This window comes from Trichosurus vulpecula, chromosome 9 (assembly GCF_011100635.1).
Source record: "Trichosurus vulpecula isolate mTriVul1 chromosome 9, mTriVul1.pri, whole genome shotgun sequence".
Classification (NCBI taxonomy): Eukaryota; Metazoa; Chordata; class Mammalia; order Diprotodontia; family Phalangeridae; genus Trichosurus; species Trichosurus vulpecula.
Window position 1 is genome coordinate 197,118,919 of NC_050581.1, and position 21,065 is coordinate 197,139,983.

The 21,065-nt window shown below is 48.8% G+C and overlaps 1 protein-coding gene across 3 annotated transcripts in view; it reads left to right on the forward strand.

Moving 5' to 3' along the window:
• The first annotated feature begins 341 nt into the window (after positions 1 to 341).
• Positions 342 to 21,065, forward strand: part of TKT (transketolase) — a 32,847-nt gene continuing 12,123 nt past the window's right edge. Inside the window, exons 1-4 of one of the 3 annotated variants that reach the window (XM_036739051.1) lie at positions 342 to 605; positions 14,966 to 15,083; positions 15,257 to 15,370; positions 17,312 to 17,409. In XM_036739051.1, coding sequence (XP_036594946.1) covers positions 499 to 605; positions 14,966 to 15,083; positions 15,257 to 15,370; positions 17,312 to 17,409 — 437 coding nt within the window. In that variant the 5' untranslated portion in view covers positions 342 to 498. Of the gene's footprint in view, positions 606 to 1,778; positions 1,796 to 3,606; positions 3,622 to 14,965; positions 15,084 to 15,256; positions 15,371 to 17,311; positions 17,410 to 21,065 lie in introns of those variants that run through there. The other 2 variants (XM_036739053.1, XM_036739052.1) reach the window with 2 other exon arrangements.

Consider the following 21,065-nt stretch of genomic DNA (forward strand, 5'->3'; position numbering starts at 1 on the left):
AGGAGGTTCGGCTGGGGGGGGGGGGCAGTTAAGGGCAGCTGCCGCACCCTCCCCCCCCAACTCTCCATGCGCCCTCCTAGATCAAGTCTCTGGGCCCCTCTGCACCACGGTTTCCTCCTCGGTAAAAAGTCCTAGCTGGTGTTCAAGGTTCTGGGAACTCTCCAGAACGAGGGACAGGTAGGGGTGAGGGTGGGGGCTGCAGCCCAGGAACCGTGCGTGCGTGAGGCTGGGCCAGCACGGTTCTCCCTCCCTCCCCTTGTGGGCCTGGCAGGGGCCGGGCTGGAGGCTCGCTCCTCCTCCTCCCATTCTTCCTCTTTCTCCTCCCCATCCCCCTGCTCACGTCCCCCGGCTCCTCCCGCAGGTAGGACTGGTCATAAGAGGGCGCACTGGGGACCGCCCTACTCCTCTTCCTCCTCCTTCATCTTCGGCTCCCCTTCTCTGCTCAAGTTGCTGCTTCCTCTGCCACCGGCTCGGGATCCACGCCAAAGCCCCTTCGCCATGGAGGATTACCATAAGCCAGACCAACAAAAACTGCAGGCGCTGAAGGACACTGCCAACCGGCTGCGCATCAACTCCATCCAAGCCACCACCGCGGCGGGTTCGGGGTGAGTGAAGGCGCGCGGCTCCCAGCCCCGGTAGGGGAAGACTAGGGAGTGGGCTCCGCTGCTTGGGAGGGGGAGCCGCTGCAGCCCGAGCTCTTGCTTGAGGATTGAGCACGGGCATCGAAGGCACAGGGCACGGGCTCGGGACGCGGCAGCCGCGGGGCTCCCACTTAGAGTGAGAGCGGGGAGGGAAAAACTGGGTGAGAGGGCTCTGGCTTTTGGGACTGTGGTGTGGGGCGGTAGGGGTGTGGGGCTGCAGCAGCGGGGGCCGCCATCGGGGTGAGTTGTGGGGCTGTGGGACTGTGGTACTGTAGGACTGTGAGAGGCTGCAGCAGCGGGGGCCCCGATCGGGGTGAGTGTGGGACTGGGGCTGTGGGGCTGTAGCAGCGGGGGCCCCGATCGGGGTGAGTGTGGGACTGGGGCTGTGAGGCTGTGGAGCTGCAGCAGCGGGGGCCACCATCGGGGTGAGTTGTGGGGCTGTGGGACTGTGGTACTGTAGGACTGTGAGAGGCTGCAGCAGCGGGGGCCCGGTTCGGGGTGAGTGTGGGACTGGGGCTGTGAGGCTGTGGAGCTGCAGCAGCGGGGGCCGCCATCGGGGTGAGTTGTGGGGCTGTGGGACTGTGGTACTGTAGGACTGTGAGAGGCTGCAGCAGCGGGGGCCCGGTTCGGGGTGAGTGTGGGACTGGGGCTGTGGGGCTGTAGCAGCGGGGGCCCGGTTCGGGGTGAGTGTGGGACTGTGGGGCTGTGAGGCTGTGGAGCTGCAGCAGCGGGGGCCGCCATCGGGGTGATGCCTGGGGAGAGGAAAGTTGGGGGTGAGCGCTCCAGAGGCTGCAGCAGCCAAACCCTGGGCTGATCTGGCTTGGAGAGCGGAGAGGATGCCGTGGGTCTCAAGGCCAAGACAGAAGAGTGGCGGATCTCAGTGAGCCCTTGTGGCCATGCTAGCGCGGTCGGAACAGCTTTTCCGGGTGCCGGGGCCTTCCCGAGCTTGATCTCCGCCCGGAACCCGGCGCTGGCTCCGCCCATCCCTGGGGAAGTCCCCGAGGTAGCCAGGCACGTCCCGAGTGACCTGGGCTTGCGGGAGGGAATTTAGGGAAGAAGGACTGGGCAAGGATCGGAACTGGAACGTGCCTCTCCTCTCTCGATCCCTTGCCTAGTCAAATCACCGCAGGCTTGGGGCAAGAGAGGCAGAGGTGGTGAGCTCCCGCTTGGGGCCCATGTGGTGCAGTGGAGACCAAACTCAGGCCTGGAATGAGTGTAGTCCATGATGGCCGGAAGGTGGCCGCGGGGGGGGTGGGGGGGTGGGGTGGTCTAGGAGACCCATTGCTAGGCAGGAAAGTTGCTTGGCGGGTGGAGGTGGGGTGATGTGGGGTAGTGTGATGTGTGTGGGGAGGGCTCGCTCGGGGTGGGGAAAAGTCCGAGGCCCAGCCTTCAACTCCTACTTCTGCCAATCAGTCTCTAAGCTTTTACTTTGCAGTACTTTTACTCGGAGGCGATGGGGTGGGTGTGGTTGAATAGTGGATTCGAATTAGATCTGGAGGCGGAGGTTCCTAGTTCGAACTGTCTGGGGTAGGGAGGAGGCTCACTTTCTTCCTAGGGATTGGATTTAGCTGATATGATCCTTAGGGTTCCATCAATGATCTTCGGGCCCCTGGAGCCATTCTTTTGTTATTCCCCTAGGGAGGGGAACAGGTATTTCCCCCAGGCATTAAGATTGGCCAGATCAGCTTTCCTTGGTCACACAGAGGAGTTGCGGGGTAGGGCAAAACTCGTGGTCGAAGCTGCAGACCAGAAGTTCAGACCACGTGGCTGGGCCTTGTAGAGGCTACTTATCCTTTGTCCACGCGCAATTTTGGGTTATAGTTAAGTTAGAACTGGAAAAGACCCAAGTACATTGGCATGTTACATTTGGGGAAGTTGAGGTCCACAAAGCTCCAGTGACTTGCCTAGTAATTGATAAATATTGTCAATCAATGCCCAGGCCCAGGTAGGACCTGAAACGAGATTACAGATCAAGAGTTTACAGATAAGCCCCCCCCCCCCCCCCAGGTTAAATGACTTCTCCTAAACTCCAAGATAATAAAATGTCTGAGGTGGGATTTAGGGAAGAGCTTGCTGTGTTGGAAAGAAAACCATCTTTTCTTCTCTGGGCTTCATTTTCTCTGCAGTTTAGTTTTCTTTTCTTCCATGAACAACCATTTTCTGCCCTTCTTCTCCCGATAACCGCCCCCCCCCCCCCTTGGAAAACAAAAGAAAAACAAAGGCTTCCTAACACATGCAGGGTCAAGCAAAAAAAAACCAAAAACCCAAAAAAAACTCCATTATTGGCTATGCCCGTAAATGGCTTTCTCATTCAAACGTCTTGCTCATTCCTCATTCTAGAATCTGTACCTCCTTTTCAAATGACTGCGGAGGATTTGAGCTCGCGGAGGCCAGTGTCCCAGCCTCTACCCTGGCTGCTCCTTCCAAATTCAGGCTGGCTCACACCCTTATGTTTGCCCCCCCTCCCCCTTATCTTTAATGTGAAACGGTTACTAGATGGCCATTAAGGGCATCTCCAGCTCTACCAGTCTGAGAGGAAGAAAGGCCCAAAGAGGAAGAATACCGAGCTGATGTCTGACTGGTCAAAGAATGTATTCCCTGGGGGCCCAAACGGTCTTATTTTCTTTTTGTGACCAACAGTCAGAACCAATTATCAGCAGGATTTCTAAGCAGTCCCGAGGGGAGATGTTCAGTAGAATGCAGGTCAGTCCCTCAGGTCTGTGGTGAGTTATTCATTTATAAGCTGTGCCCTCACCTGCTCCCCAGGGAATCTGAGCTGGCCTCCAAGGTTAAAACCCTTGTGTGACTGGGCAATTAAAAGGAAACACCATCCTCCCCCAAAAGAAAACCACCTAGCTCTAATTTTTGGGAAACAGTGTTGAGGATTGCTGGACTTAGAATCAGGATGACCTGCGTTCAAGTCTTGGTCCTTTTTTTATATATATGATCTTGGTTAAGTCACTGAACCTCTGAGCCTCAGGTAACTCTTAAGACCATAAGTTATAATGACTAATATGGAAATACATTTTACATGATTGTATGTATATAAGCAATACTTAGTTGCTTATCATTTTAGGGAGGGGGGAAGGATGCAGGGAAAAAATGAAACTCAAAGTTAAAAACTGTTTGTACATGTAATTGGAAGGAAAATACTATTTTAAAAAACCTCTAAGATATAACTTAGTTCTCATACTGGTGAGATTAACTTGGCATGGTCTAATGGAGAGAGCAGTCTGCATTGATTGAAGACCTGGGTTCGAATTTTGCATCTTGACCAGGACCAACTTTGTGATTCCGGACTAATATGATTAATAATCTCAGTGCCTTAAGTTGAAGAGAATGTACTTGAGTGTGGTAGAAGGTGTTCCTTGAGGAGGGAGTTCCCCCTGACAAAGATATTACTGAGTTCTTATCTCATGCAAATGGCCCCACTTAGGTATTCTTAGGCAGGTTCTCTCTGTTAGTAAAGTGGAGCCAAGAGCTCTCCTGCTCTTGGCTCGCTAGCTATCTGCCCAACTGGAGGCAAGAGTTTTTTGCTTCTAAACCGCCATCTATCTTCTGGCTCAAAGTCCAGTGAGTGTTTGCACTTCAGCTATCTGCCCTGCCCTGGAGGAAGGGAGCAACTATTGTTTATTCAGGCCTCAGGCTGGGATTTGAGTTGGTGGCCTCCATATTCATTTTGTGAGAACTCATTAACATCAGAAAATGAACAGCTTTTTGGCTGCCTGGGCTGAAGCTCTCTTGCTAGGGGCACTTGGACTTGCTCCTCTTAAAGGATGAAAAGGCCCCCAGTCCTGGATACTCTAATGATGAGAACTGACAGTTATGGAATTTACCCATGGTGAGAAAAAACTTTGCACCAACTTGGATCAGATAGCATTTCATCTTTGACCCAATGATGTGAGAGCTAAGGGCCCCCTCAGAAGCCCTAAATAGGACCTCTGGTCAATCAACAAACATCTATGAGTACCTACTATGTCCTGAGCACTGTGCTAAGTGAAGGAGTTTCAAAGAAAGGCAAAAGACTACCCTGTTCTCAAGGAGAGCACAGTCTAATGGAAGAGTGTCTTCATTTTACAACTGAGAAAACTGAATCCCAGAGGAAGGGAGAGTGATTGGCCCAAAGTCACCTAGACCAGAGGTTTGGTTTGAACCCAGGTTCCCTTGGCTGTGCCATTCTGTTGGTAGAGTAGAAATGTTGGGTTCGGAATCAGAAGGGATGAGTTCACATCCTGTTTCCATTATCAAGTACCTTTGTCACCTCTGACAAGAGAATGAAATGAATGAACCAGGCATTAATTACTTCCTATGCTGTGTGTTAGAGCCAGGATCTGAACCAGGCTGGTCCATGTGAATTCTGTCTCAGACCCATACTAACTGTATTAGTCTGAGGGAGTCACTTAAGATCTTTGGCTTCAGTTTGAGGGGGTTGGTGGTCCCTTCCAGCTCTAAATCTAGGATTCTCTTTCCTAGTGAAGTGTTACACTCACTAGGCTGCACTGCCACTCTAGGCATGCTATAAGAAGCATGAGGCCCTGCGTATTTGTGGCCCAGTGGAGCATTAGAGGTGAACGCCTATCAGGCAGCTTACAGAGTGCTGATGGGAAGGAAGCAGGGCTTGATAGTGGCCATCTACATTGCAAGCTTTGGCTCTTTCCTTTTTTTTTTTTTTTTTGACCCCAATGCTCTGGCCAGATGCATTTCCTAATTTGTCTTGCAACACCAGTGGACAAGTGCCAAGGGAGCTAGAGAACAGGCTGGGGGTGAAGGATGAAGCTCAGGATAGAGGCAGTTCAGAATGGATGGTGAGGAAGGCCGGCTGAAATCCTGTCTTTTCTAGGAAGCCTTTCCCAACGCCTCTTAATTCTAGTGCCTGCCCCCTGCTCCTTAAAGTCCCGTTCTCTATATGGCTTATTTGTTCCTGGTCGTTTGCTTGTTAGATTATTAGATTCTCAGCTTCAATAACCTCAGTAGATTTGTGAATTCCTTGTTGGCAGGGATGTCTTTTACCTCTTTTTCATCTCCAGCACATAGTAGGTTCTTGGTACATGTTTATAGCACTTACCACCATGTGCTAGGCCCTGTGCTAAGTGTTTTACTATTATGTTATTTGATCCTCGAAACAACCTTGGAAGGTAGGTGCAATTAGTACCCCCATTTTACAGATGAGGAAAGTGAGGTAAACAGGTTAAATGACTTGCCCAAGTTCACACAGCTAGTATGAAAGACTGATTTGAACTCAGGTCTCCCTGATTCCAGGCTCAGTGCTCTATCCACTGTGCCACCTAGCTTCAAATTGTGTGTAAAGCACTTGGCTGGGGCAGGAGGGGTTGGAGGGGGGGCTTTTTTTTTTTTAAGCGAGAAGGGTCCAGATCTGTGTGCGATTTCATTGTAAGGAACTCCCAGTGTGGACCCTTTACCAAGCAGATGGGCAGATTTAGATTTGAAAAAGGGCTTCAAACCAGCTGGTCCAAATCTTCATTATAAGGATAAGGATAGGAGACAAAGTGACTTACTCGCCAAGGTCACAAGGGTGGTATTCGCATCCACATCCTCTGACTGCAGACCCAGCAGTCTGTGCCACTGTTCTGTAACAGTCTGGGGCACTAAGAAGTTAAGGCCAGCATGGGTCAGAGGCAGGATTAGAACCTGGGTCTTCCTGGTTCTGATGCCACTCTGATCAACCAGATCATGCTGCCTCTCTTCATTTGGGGGTCTAAAGACAAAAAAGGAACAGTTTCAGCTTGTAGAGCTTGCTCTTCTACTAGGAGATACAATCTGTACAGATTACGGAATGGATACAAATATATACAATGTAATTTCAGGAGGAAGCCAAGGGTTTAAGAGATTTCCAAAAATCAAATCAGTCAACAAACATTAAGCACCTACTATGTGCTAAGGCCTGGGGGTTCCAAATCAGTGAAGGAAACAATCTTTACTCTCAAGGGAAATTGTGTGTGAGTGAGAGACTAGACAGAGTACAGATGGGGGATTGAAACAGTCTAGTTGTAAAGATGGGGCAAAGAAAAGGCGAGAAAGAAAGAGAGTGAAAGCTGAACTTGGAACTTTGCAGAAGGAAGGGGCATTGCTAACTGGTTGCTAACTAATGTTGTAAGACACATTAGCAAATGGAAGTGGTCACCACTGGTTCTTCTTTTTTTCAAGAGAAATGGAAAAAGTAACACTTGTAAAGCACTCTAATGTGTCCCTGTTAGATGTTATTACCGATTTTGGCCAAGTGCTGGGCTTCCTGGGTTAGTTGGGAGAGAGTTTCTGTGCCAAGTAGGGGTCAGCACTTGGGTAAAGCTGATGTCTAGTTACCCAATCCATGAATCCCCAGCTATTACGTGAATTACATCTGTGCCCACCGCTCTTTGGATAACGATTCACAGGCCTTTTCTCAATGTCACAATTTCTATACTGCATCATGACTTGTGCCATGCCTCAATTTACTCACCTTTATACTCTGAAAATGAAAAGCCAGCAATTAGTATTACATATAAACCCTTAAACTGACTTTATCTGAAAGCTCCAGCTAACAGTTTCCTGGAATAAAGAATGGGGTTGGCATAGTTTGAGAAATAGGGGGCATGCAGCAAGAGAGAAATAATTGAGGTTGCAATCAGATTTAACTTGGGAGTTGCCTATAGTGCCTGGGACATAGTAGGCTCCTAGTAAGTATTCATTGGTTGGCTCTAGTTGGTGCATTTCTGGGCCAGCTATGCTTTAGGGTTGAAAAAAATCATTTTAGTTATGTTTTCTGTCCTTCTGTTGTATTGTCAACTTTTGGTGTCCTACTCTCACTAAGGACACCATGTTTGGAGCCAGAGGACTTGTTTGAATTTAGGCTTTGCCATTTACTTCTATAAGCCTCAGTTTCCCCTTTTGTAAAATGGGGGCGGGGTTTAGACTCCATGGCCTCTAAGATTCCTCCTAGCTCTAAGTCTATGAGCCCATGATTCCATATCATGCTCATAACAAATGTAACATTTGGCAATTAAAAAAAAAACATGGTGGAGCCTGGCACAGAGGATGGAAGGTGGCCTTGAAGCCAAGATTTGCATTAAAGTCTCACCTGACAGCTACTGGCTGTATGACCCGAGGCAAGTCACTAAACCTTACCTCTCAGTGCTCCAGGCAACTCTTAAGACTGAATTGCAGATGGAAGGCCAACATGCATTTGTTACAGAAAGTCCCAGTACTAGTGAAATCTGCCCTCTATCCCTAGCCTGTTGGTGCCTGGGACAGAAGTGGAACAGACTGAATGATTCTGGAGACATTTAGAGACACTGAATGCTCAGGTGACCTCTTTGTGCAGGCCTCTGCCTACATTCAAGACATTCTTGCTTCAATGTCCTTTTGTGGATTGCTTATCTGGCCCGGAATGGCACCCCCTCTTCACCTTCAGATCTTAGACTCTCCAGTTTCCCTGTATCTGCGGTTGTTAGGCAGGCTCCCTGCTCTCCACACCCTTTAGACAATAGTCTTTCCCGAAGGCTGGGCCTTCTTTTGGAGGTGGGTGGGATCGATGGAATCTTTGCACTTTAAGTGTGTGTGGGGGGAGGGGAGGTAGAAACTCCATTCACTAATGAAGATTGGCAACTTTTCTCCAATTAATAGTCCAGGAGAGTTGCTTGAAGCTCTAGTCTCGCTTGGGTGACTCAACCAGCTTCTCCTAGTCAGTGTGTATTAGCAGCAGGGCAGACCTGGTCTTCTTGACCCTAAGTCCAGCTTCTCTCGACTCAGCCACACTCTTACTTTGCATATAGAAGATGCTTAATAAGTACTCCTTGGATTGGATCTTTGGAGATATGAAATAGGCTCACTAAAGAAAGGGCTAGACATTTCTCAGCCAGTCTCCTTCCTTGAGTTTCGAAGTTAATGAAATCGGAGAATGTGCCTTCCTCATTCCTGTTTCCATTGTGCCCATGATGGGGGTGGGGAAGCAGAGAGGGGAGGGGAGAGAGAGCAAGTGAGCCAGGAATTTTGGCAGGCAGCTTTCCCTCATCCCCAGTTGTTAGGGCTGGCTCCCTCCTCAGATTCCTTTGATTTCAAGGAATACCCATGAAACTCAAGGAGTGATCTGATCATTGACAGGATGGTAAGATAGCCCCTTAAGAAGCCAGAACAAGTTAATTTGGGATCAGATCCAATTCTGTTCTATGGATATAATATCCTTGAAGCTAGGAAGGAGGATGGAGTTGTGGGAATAACATTAGTTGGAGTAAGGAGTCCTGGTTCCCACTGCTTAATCAGCTCTGAGCCTTAGTTTACTGATCTGTGAAGTAAAATAAAGGGGGCTGAGCTAGGTGTATTTCTAAGGCCTTTTCCAGTGATTCTCTAACTCCTTCATTCTCCACTTGACTCTACTTGAGTCTTGCAGAACCTTTGTTACCCCAATGCTTACATAAGATCCCAGGTTCCTGGCCTAAAGTGAGGGAAGGGTGGACTTGCCAAGATTGTCCCCGAGAGGCAAGAGTTCATCTCTTGGTGTGGATGGAGCACGCAGCCTTAGAGTGACTTGGTTTTCTGTCCAAATGTCCACTGGCCAGACCGAGGTGAATTGACTGAGCTGTGTTAGGGAATGTGGATCATCCTACTTACACCCTCCACTGGCATGAGCAGCTACCATGAACCCACCTGCGGTCATCACAGCTACAAAGTATAGAGGCTTTTCTTTATGACTATGACTGACCTGCATGGTGTCAGAGTCCAGATGGGGGTTTTGCTCCTTCTGCTCACCAGCTCCCCTGGCACTGAGTCCTGTATTACAGGAGGAACTTTTGTGCTATCAAGGGGGTCCCCCTGAGCTGGGGAACAGCTATATCCAAAGGGAGCAGGGAGGGAAAGCAGTCATTGGCCCTGGAGCCAGAGGAGCTGGGTCCAAATCCTACGTTTTTGGTCTACCTGCATGACCTTGGCTGAGTCACTTAAATTTCCTGGGCCTCAGTTTCCCCATCTGTAAAATATGAGGGAGTTGGTTTCAATGGCTTTTGTCCTTTCCAACTGGAACCTTTGACCCTAAGCATATACTTTCAGGGACTCCACTCTCCCACCTAGAGGCTTGAATTGACCCCAGAATTATGCCGTGGTTGTACAGGATCTCAGTGTTGAAACCCAATTCCCAGCACACATGCACACACCCACACGTGCACATAGTCTTTTTCCTGTATCATCATAGTCCAGGGAAAATGAACAATTTTTGGTGGCTGTAAGCTTCCCTTTACTGTCCATACCCAAACGTCTGTCCTTTTAAGATCATGAGCCCAATGGCCCAGTGTCATAGCCTGTGGTACACAGCACTTCCCTTGACCACGGAGAAGCTATGTGCTGCTGGTTATATTTCCTGGAGGACAGGAAGATATCCCAGGGCCTGGACCACTGCAGCCATATTGTTTTCCTACAGTAAGGCTAGATTACTTGCTCCCTTCTTCCACTTCAGCTTCCTTTGCTCTGGGTCTGATTTGTCCTAAGGATTGGACTAATAACCAAAAACTGGACAATAGCTATTGCTTCCTCAGTACTTAAACTCCCAGGCTTCTTAAGGCTTTGTTGGGGAAATGCCCAGGCGGTTGTCTCCAAGCAGCACCAAAGCAGCCTTCAACAGTGGAAAGTATTAGGATCTCCAGAGGACCTGAAATCAAATGCTAGACCTGTCAATTATCATCCATGTGACTTTAAGCAATTCATTCTAGTACTCTTGGCCTCAGTTTCCTCATCTATAAAATAAGGGAATTGTACTCATTCTATGCCATCTGGCTATGCTTCCATGATGAAGTGGAAGAGGACCATGGGAGGAAAGAGGAAACAAACTGTCAAAAGCCCACCCCCTCTCATGGGGTGTATGTTCAGGAGGCCTAGCCCCAGCCCTAGCCTTGTTCCCCTGGGAGCTGGAACTGCTTATGGCCATCTTTCTTGATATCTCCCAGGAGCTCAGGAAACACTGGGTCAGAGCATGGTGAGTGGTGGTGATGGGACCCTGTACCTTCAGAGGAGGGAGGAATAGTAGGGAATAATTCCCAAGAGAAAGACTATCATATGTAGTGTTTTGCAGCCAGAAGCCCCTGCCTTCCCAACCGGGAAGCAGCTGACTAGCATGTACATGGCCTTCTGTGTCTCAGTTTCCTCCTTTGCCAAATCCGGGTCATTGGTCTAGTCTCTGCCAAGGTCACTTCTAGTTCTAACTGAGATGCTGAGTATGTGTCTGTGACCCCCATTGTGTTGGAAAGTTTTAATGCTGAGTTTCATATTCTAATCCTTTGAAAACTGGTGAGTCATGTGTAAGCTACCTGATAAGCCTCTCTAGGGTGGTGTGCTGGAGCCTGCCTCCCAACCCTTTCCTGATCAGGGCAGGTACCAAGAGTTTCCCCTCTTTCCTTCTTGCTCAAGAGAATGGGGCTGGATTTGCAGAACGGACACCAAAGCAATACCTTCTGCAAGTGATGTGGGCTAACTGGTTTGAGTTTCCTCCTTTGAACTCTGGGGTAATTTCTGCCATGCTATTAGTTTAGTAATAAGATAGTTCCTCCTGCCACCAACTGACTGAATGGTCTTGGGTGAGTCTCTTTGCTCCAAACCTGAAGCTAGGGGTTTGACTCAGTGATTTCTGAGGTCCCTTGCAGCTCAAAGATTCCCTTCTGTGCTTGATACGTGGCAGCAGTGGGGTGGGAGGTGAGGGTGGGTTCCTCGCCCCTCTTTTTTGGTGTTCCAAGCACCTCTCATCAGGAATTTCCTGGGTCTGATGACTATAGACGGTCTTTCCCAGTGGACCTGCCTTCTTGTGGTCAGCATGCTTTTTAGGGTCAACTTGGGGTTAGGATGGATTAGAGACATCTGGACAATTTCCGAGGAAAGGCTGTTAGTCATAAAAGCTGAATCCACTGTCTTGGAAACGGATGAAGTGGATTCGGAGATGGGAGCCCATCCATATACCAGCTCAGAGACAAGGAATTTTGTTGGCTTATTTCTATCTATGGGTAACCCACTGGCATATGTGCCTTCTCCTAGACTGCTGTGTCATCACCTAACTTTACACACGTGTCTGGCACATGAGAGAAAGCAATCTGTCCTGTTTTCTGAAACCTAGGCTTAGTGTGGCCCATAGCAGGTTCTTTGCAGAGGTTTTCTCCTTGCTGGGTTTGAGAAGGGGAAAGCACATACCAAGTGGTGCAGTGGATAGAACGTTGTGCTCTAGTCATGATGGAACTGAGTTCAAATGCTACCTCAGATGCATAGTGGGTTTGCCTAAGTCACTGGATTTCCTCACCTAGAAAGTGAGGGTGGCTGGTTTCAGTGGCCTCTAAGTTATTTCAGTCCTAAATCAAAGTTCTTTGCCACTGGGACTAGCTCATAGTGAGCACCCTCGGGCTTGGTTCTCTCCAGGATCATTGGAGTGGGTGAGGGAAGGGCCTGATTCTCTCCACTTCCCCTTGGAGAATTTTCAGAATATTTTAAATTCTTCAATGGGATGCTGCCATGTTCAAAGACTCTCAAAGTTGGAGAGGCCCTCAAGGGCCCATCTAGTCCCACCTCTAGCCTCCTACACCAAAGAGCTTCTTCTGTCTCTGTTTGAGGAGCCCACTGTGTCCCAAGATAGCCATTCCAGGTGGGGACAGCTGTTCATGGTAAGGTAGTTTCCCTTGACATGGAGCTTAAGCTGTCCTCGATCATTCATTGCTCCTGATCTGCCTTCTGGACCCAACAAGGAATCCTGGAGGGCTTCAGACACTTGGAGGCAGCTGGGACGTCTGAGTCTCATTCCCTTTTGTGCTCTGTGATCCCAAGAAACCCCAAAGTAAAGCTTGACTGTCTTCGTAGAGAGACATGGACTGTTGGGTCAGAGGGAAATGGAGTGATCATCCCATAAGATGCATTAACGTTTCTTAGTATTTAAAGGTCTGCAAAGGACTTAACTCCAATCTCATTTGAGGCTTCCAACCACCCCAGGCATTACTGTCCTCACTTAAAGACAAGGAACAGGCTCTCAGAGGTTAAGGGACTTAGAGTCTCACAACTTCTAAAAGTCAAAGGTGGGATTTGAACCCAGGTCTCTCTGGTGGCTCTTATGTGCTACATAAGGAAGCTGTGGCCCATCCAGGTGAGTGACTTACCTGTACTCTCAATGAGTTAGGGCTGCATTAGACTAGGAACTGAACCCAGGGAGGCAGGTTCTAGAGACAGAGCATCAGCTTAGGGTTGGACTCCGGGGACCACAACAAGACAGTGAACTAGAACTAGGGAACCAGCAGAGGACAGTGGCAAGAGCCCTGTCTTCAGAGTCAGGATCTGGGTTCAAATCCAGCCTCAGAAACTAACTACTACTGTGTGACCCTAGACAAGTCACTTTACCTCTCTTGGCTTGTTTCTTCTACTACAAAACGAAGATCAGACCAGATGAATTTTGGAGATTCCTTCAAACTCTAGGTCTAGGATCCTATGTCTCCTGGCCCACTTTGGTGCTGCCATTGAAAGGGTCACATTGCACGTGAGATCATGCCACACACATATCCAAAGTGTCCATCTGCTTTGCTGTGCCTGGTTTGAAGGCGAATTCCTGGGAGTTGAGCAGGACTTTCCCCCTCAAAGTGTGGGGTGTGTGTGTGGGGGGGGTGGGGTGGGGTTTATAATTTGAGAAATGCATCCATAGAATCAGAGTAATTTCACTGGAATACCTGTTTGCTCTTTCAGGTTATCTGTTTCCCCCCAAGAGCAGGAATTCATAGAAAATGGTTAAGTATGAAGTGGCTGAGACCCTAGGAATGGCAGCATTAAACATGCATGTGCTTGGGTTTTGTAGATTAACTCTCATGACAGCAGCGTTGCCCTCACTAATCCCTGTTTGAACTGTTGGTAGTAACTCACCTCCTGTTCTGGGGTTCCTGTGTGGTGAGGACTCAGCAGAGAGAAGAGGTCTCTGAAGGTTCACAGTCTCCAGATATGGAAGCTATGATGTGTGAGAAGGAAATGAGTAGCATTTCCCCCAGTGGGCCAGTCAGCCACATGTTAACATGCATGGAGAGTGGGGGTCCCTGTGTGCTGTGGGGTGGGTTCATGAACATTGTTCACATGTGGCAAACAAGGCTTTGGGTCTTCTTCAAGAATGGCTCACATAGAAGCAGCAAAGGGACAGTCTGCTGAAACCATGTGCCCAGATTTTTGGAATCTGTCCTAGAGGGAAGTAGAAATATTTCAAATCAGGATATTTTCAGCTTGAGCTGAAATCTTGGAGGTACATTGGGGAGAAACTGTATTAGAGACAGTACTGGAGGAATCCTCTAGTGACTACCATACACTGAAGAAAAAACAATGAGAAAAACTTGGGGAGCCCAAAGCCCTGTTTCAGGTCAGGTGACTGTCCATTGTATCTCAGACTTGGTTCTCCTGTGGGTCCAGGGGATCTTGGAGTGGAGAATATCAGGCAGCTACAAAGGCTCAGGCTGGTAACTCTTTATGGTCCCAACCCCCCACCCCCACAAAAGTGAGGGTTAGACTATAAAAGAAATTTAGAAAGATTTAGAATAGTTGTCTTGACAACAATTGATTTTTTTTAAAGGCTAAATTCCAAGACTGACATTTATTCGAGGTCCTCCCTTCCAGTTCTGCTGGGCTCAGCAATATGTCCTTCAAGCCTTGTGAGGAGCAGCAGAGCCAATTTGCTGCTTCTGTGATGGTGGAGAAAATTCTGATTCCTTTAAGACCATTGGGTGGTCCCCAAGTGGGATAATCCCACCACAACCTTCCTTTAAAAATTGTTTTATTGATTTCTTTTGTTTTTGCATCACCCTCATTTCTTACTGATCCCCACAGGGAATCATCCCTTGTAATAAAATTTTACCAGCACATTAAAGTCTGACCAGTGCAGTAGGCCACACCCAGAGCCCCTGCCCTGTAAAGAAGGGAGGCAGGTGCCATCTTATGTCACTTCTTGTCTTTTTTAAAAAAATAAAATTTTTATTGATGTCTTGTTTTTACATCATGTGTATTTCTCACTCTAGCCCTTCTCACCAGAGTCAGTCCTTTTAACAAAGAATAAAAAAGGGAGAGCTAGCCAACTGAGCCTCATAGTATAGGCTATGCTCTTCATCCGTAGTCCCCCACCTCTGTGAAGAGAATAAGGTACAATGTTGTTGCTTCACATTCTGGTTCCCCCATAAGTTGGGGGGCCTCTACCAACCTCAGGTCATGGTTCAAAGGGCTCCTTGGAGCCAAGGTAACAAGAAGCGTCAAGGACTCAGGATGACTGGGCCGCCAGGTTTGAACTCTGGGTTGGGCTTTTGGGAGCATTGGCAGCTCACTGACCTGGGTGTCTCCTCCTTGGCCTGTAGCCACCCCACATCATGCTGCAGTGCAGCAGAGATCATGGCGGTCCTCTTCTTCCACACCATGAAGTATAAACCCCAGGACCCCAGGGACCCCAGCAATGATCGCTTTGTGCTGTCCAAGGTAAGAAACAGCTGCCCCAAGGCAGATGTGTGAGTGTCCTTCCCAATGTTCCAGTGTCTATTCCAGCTTAGCCTTCCCTCCCTCTTCCTCTCACCTTCCTCCTCCCTCTTCCTTTCCTCCTCCCTCTCCTTCTCCTGCTCCCACTCTTGCTAATTCATTCTTGTTCCTCCCAGGGTCATGCGGCTCCCATCCTCTATGCGGTCTGGGCAGAGGCTGGCTTCTTGCCAGAGGCTGAGCTGTTGAACTTGAGGAAGATCACCTCCATTCTAGATGGCCACCCAGTCCCCGTAAGTATAGGGCAGGGGGTGAATGAGTAGCTCAGTGATTTCCTTTGAAATGTCCCATTTCCCAAGGTGCACTCGTATCTTACACATATAAGTGAAGCAAGCCAACTTGGGGTTAGAACAAGACAGACCCAGGCATTTTCATTTTGAAAATGGTGTGAATCTGGATGGAGGGTGGTCAGACCGTGGCCTGAAGAGGATAACCCTGATTCTGAAACTGGCACAAGAAGGCATGATGTTGGTTTGAAGGCTATTCATTACCCATGACCACTGGCTATGTCTACTTCGGCTAAAGAAACATTCAGACTCTACTATTTGGTTGTCTCTCCTTTCCCTGCTCCTCTGCCTCCATCAAGGGTTCGAATCTGCTTAGGGCCTCTAATGTCCTTCCCAGTCTGTCTACGATCCTTGATTCCCCGTTGTCATCTGGTAATCATAGAGGGTATATTTCACTATAGAAAGTAATGGATTTGGAGTCATAAGACCAGGGTTCAAATCCTGCCTCCTCGTCTCACTGACCTGTGGGATCTTGGACAAACATCAGGTTCTCACATCTGCAAAAAGAGGTTAGGTTAGTGGAGCTCAGAGATATCTCAGGGTCCTTCCAGCACAAGCCTTTGTTCTTGGGAAATGGCAAAATTTCACTGTAGTTCCAAAGGTGAGGCCATTGGGGAGCAGAAAACTAGCCCATGTAGAGATTTTCAGTGAGCTTAGACCAGGGGGCCTTGGTTTGCTGCCTATGGCTCCTGCATGGAATGCCAGATGCTTGGATTCCTGGCTTATTGGCTTCTCTGGAAGTCATCTTGTCCTTTTCAGAGCACAAATCCATTGGGGGAGTATTTCTGAGTATTAGAGATCAAAGCCTGCTATTTGTTATCCATGCCAAGTCCCCATGGGGCAATTCTACCCACTGCAAGCACTCTGGCTTGGCCAAGCCATCTTTGGGTCTCTGCTTAGGAGATGAATGAATGGTCTACTCATTTCATCCAATCCAATCCAATAAACATCCACTATATGTAACTAGCCACAGCTGGGGGTGCAATGAATTGAGTGCTAGGCTGGGAACCAGGAAGACTCAACTTTATGAGTTCAAATCCAGCCTCAGACATTTCTTAGCTGGAACCCTGGGCAAGTCACTTAACCCTGTTTTCCTCAGTTTTCTCAGCTGTAAATGAGCTGGGGAAGGAAATGGCAAACAACCACCCCAGCAGTTTGCTAAGGAGAGTCTCATGACTGAAATGACTAAACAAATATGCAGAACCCAAAGACAATGAAAATCAGGCTGTGCCCTCAAGCTCACATTATATGGGGCAGAGTGTTTTTGGGGAGAGCAGCCATGCCATGGTGACAGCAACGCCACAGGAAAAAGCTGGTGCCTTGCCCTGAAGGGAGCCAAGTTCTATGTTTTCTAACTCTTATTGTAGAATCAGGACCAGCAGATACAGTTTGTAGCCTTTTTCACGTGACTGACTGTCCCTGTCTCATTTGAGAATTTTTCTCTAGAATGACATAGTGGATAGGGAGCTAGCCTTGGAGATAGGAAGAATTGGGCTCCCGTCCCACATCTGATACACCCTGGCTGTGTGACTCTGGGCAAGTCATTTCATGCTATGATGACTAGAAGTCACAGTTTCTCTGTGCCATCTAGCTCATCTTGGGACCCTGTAGTACTGCTCAGGATCCCCTTTAGTCTGTCTCACCATATGGGTGACTTGCCTGATTACAGTGTGATGGGGTGGTGCCCCAGCTGCTTCCTGAGTTGAGTGAAAGTTGATAGACTTGAGAAGTGATCAGCTATGGCAGTGGTGGACAGGTGGAGGCAGAGTCAACACTTACCTCCCAAGCTAAGAAGGGAACCTAGTAGGCATCTAGTCCAACCAAAACCAGTGCCCTTCCCCATGCACTACCTCCACTCTTAGAGCCTGTTGCTTTTTCTTATTGTAGAAACAAGCCTTTACAGATGTGGCTACCGGTTCCCTGGGTCAAGGGCTTGGAGCAGCATGTGGAATGGCCTACACGGGCAAATACTTCGACAAAGCCAGGTAATATGCTAGTCTCTTTCTGGGATGAACAGGTCAAAATTCTTTTCCCTTTCCCTTTTCCTTTTCCTTTCCCTTTCCCTTTCCCTTTTCCCCTTTTCCCCCTCTCCTGAGGCTCCCAAACCCGCTGAATCTTCTGAGGCCAAATATTCTCCACCTGGTGTCCCACACTAGATGGACAGCAACATTAACACCTCTGTCCAGAGCGGTGAAGCTGATGGCTCTCTTGGTTGGGGAAGACCACTGGGGACACGTGGTGACCCATTGTGAGTCTCACTGTTTGCTGCTCTGCTTGTAGACCAGACAAAATCCCTGACAGTCAGACATCAGTAACTGATAAGCTCTTCCATTGGGTGGTGTCACAGCCAAAGAAGTGACTGCACATTTTCCCATATTCTTGCCCTCAAGAGCATGGGGAACATGGGGACCAGGGAAGCTGTCTGCTCTGGCTTCATAATGGAGAAATCTTATCTAAAAAAAAAACAAACTGCAAATTGGTGAACTATATAAGATAAATCCATGACTCATCATGGTCTTTTGGTCTCTTTTTGGGAAAAGCATCTGTAATCCAAGAACTGGGTTCAAATACTGGTTTTATTACTAATCCTGTGACCTTGGGCAAGTCACTCCCTTCTGAACTTAAGAGGCCATCAAGACCAACTGTTTCATTTTACAGAGAAGGCTACTGAGGCCTAGAGAGGTTAGGTGTCTTTCTATAGTGCCGAGCATGGAGCCTTGCACAGAGCAGGCACTCACTAGTCACTGAGTGAATTGATGGATAGCATGGGGTACCTTGGAATACCTATGAGTTAGGATGCCCTACAGCCTAGAAAAGGCAGAGTCTTAGAGGACATGAAGGCCAGCTTGAAGGCAGGGAGCCCTGGGTGCCTGTCCTGACTCTGATGCTCATTGGCTGTGTGATCATATTCTCCACTGTCCCAGGCAACTCTCCCAGGCTTTTGAGTTGCTGATTTGCCGTGCAGGGAGGAATGGATGACTTTGCCCACCAATAGTTCAAGACCTCTAACCTCCCAAATAAAATGTGGCCCAGGGGATGGCAGGAGCAAGAGCCCAAATGATGGGCACACAGAAGTGATGCCACTGCCTGCCCACCTATCCTCGAAGAGTTCAGCTCCACCTACACTTGGGTGTGCAAAGTTCTACACTTGTTCTTACATTTACGCTATGTCATGGGATTCTACTTGCTAACGACACACCTTGGAAAGATGACTGGCCTGATCATGGCTGGTTGGTTAGGGAAAACATTGAAATTTCACATGGGGCTGAACTTTTAGCCCTTGGTCTCAATTCTTTGGGAGAAGAGATTGTTTCATTCTTGGCATTTGTATGCCTGGCACACAGTAGGACTGGAGCTGGGAAGGGACCATAGTTATTATCTGGTCCAATCCCCTTATTAGTTTTTGCCCAAGGTACACAGTTAGAAAATAGAAGAACCAGAAGACTTTTAGGCCTGGCCCAGTTCAGTACTTTTCTCACTCAACCCTGCTGGAGTGTCCTAACCACTGAGCTAACAAACCTAAAAATGGTGTCTGAACCTGGCAATCAATGGGCTGTGTATGGGCTTGGAAAATACTGTGACCCATCACATAGTAGGTGTTCAATGGTCAGCACAGACATGTCTGTTAAACTGGTCAGTCTAGGGGGCAAGAAGATGGGTAGGTGATTTTCAGGACACTGGTGGATTGATTTGTGCTCACGTGTGTGTGTGTGGGGGGGGACGGAGAGGGCTTTGTTAGTGATTCACGTCTCTTCATTCTCTGGTGTATCAGCCAGTATTTACTGAGCCCTCCACCTTCTGCTGTTCATAGGTGACACCTCCTCATGATCCATGGCTAGCATAGGGGTTTCATTTGACATTGACCCAGAGGACTCAGTTCATCATTCTCTGTAGTCTTAGGAAGTAATTTCCCATGAAGGAGAGATGACTTTATGATGGACATTTAAAGGAACTGCTGGAAAAGGCATGTGTAACAAATGAAGTGGGACATTGCACAAAATGGTGGCACCTGGCCAGATCTGGGATTGCACCTGGGCCCAGAGGCAGACTCAAGACCAGACAGGAATTCCTCACGGTACATCTTGACCCTTAGCAACTGCCCTGGGCAGGCTCTGTCTCTGGGAGTTACTTCTCTGTGCTCAGGCAGTGAGGGAATGCCTTGAGGAAAGGCTTTGGTGGCTGAGGGCTCATGTGGAAAGGACAGTCATGCCCAGGAGTTCCATCTAGCAGGAGCCTCTGATAGAGACTGCCATCGGCTTTAGGGCAAAGAGGCCTGCTGGCAGGATGTTCCACACAGCATTTCAGGGTAACTGAGTTCAGATAAGGCCACTTTCTCTTCTTTCTCAGCTCTGTTTTTGGGGTGAGGCTAGGTCCTGGGAATGGGGGCATAGGCAGTTGTCTGCCAGTGTGTCTGAGCAACTGCAGACTCAGCAGGGCCAGAGTGAACACTGATCCAAGCCAGAGCCATGCCTGGCTGCCTCCTTCAGCCCCTCCCCACTTGGAAAAGGCACTCATTGCTTTTTATCAGGGCCACTGTTAAGCAAGAGATAGCTAGCCATTGGCGCTGGAGCCAACTCTAGATAAGGGGATTCTTAGGTAATGGATTAGGGTTAGTTGAGGCTCTTCCCAAGAAGTGAGGCCAAGCCATTACTGAGTGAGCCAGGGCATGGGATTGGGGCTTTCCTGCCTGTCTAGGCCTGTTCCTGGACCCTGAAGCTGCTCTTTCTTAAGAAAAGACAATGTCCCAATGGGTTTCCTAAAGTTTACTAGAGTGAAGGACACACCTCTAGTAATACTGCTGAATCATTGTGATTGTTATGGGATCTGTCTCAGCATGGGCTGTGCCTGCTCCTTTTCCCTGTGCCCAGACTAGGACCTTCACGGAGCTTGACAATCTTCCTAACACATGGTTTGTTTGCCCTGGACTTGGAGTTAGTCCCTCTTAGCTGTGGGACCCCAGACAAGCTTCTCTTGGCATCTGCAAAATGAAGGGATGGGACCTGACCATCTCTGGGGTCCCTCCCAGCTCTAAGTCTGTGATCCTAGGATCTTTAGGCCCCTCCTTAGCACTCCTGATTCTGGGCATTATCAGCTACAAGAGAAGCAGAAACAAATTGGCTACTGCTTTAGAGCCCTCTAGAAACAATGGCCCAGCAATTCCAGAGAGGAGCCTTGGGGCTAGGAAGACCCACAGTGGTTGTGTCCCTGGGCAGGTGACTTCAGGCCTTGGGCCAGGCTGAGTGGAAGATAAGGTGCGGCGCTGCCATTCACACGTGGAAGAGGCTGTTTCTATTTAATTCCTGACGTCCCAGGACCAGCCTCTGCCCATTTGAGCCCTTGGGCCTTCATGTAATGAAGGAAATAGCTGAGCTGCTTTCTGTTAGAGCCTTCTACTCCTCCCTGGCCTGGTCAGGCATACCACCAATTCCTCAATTTGTCCCAAGGGCAGAAGGGGGAGAGGGTGGGTTTTTCTGCCTCCATTGCAGTGTCTCTGGGTTCAGGCCCCTCATATTACAACTTGTTCATACTTTGTCAGGAGCTCCTTGCCTCCTATGAGACAGTGGGGCCCACCGTGATCTCTCTCATGAGGCCACGTAGTGCTAGGACACTGGACCTGAGTTCCAGTTTCAGCTCTGCTGTG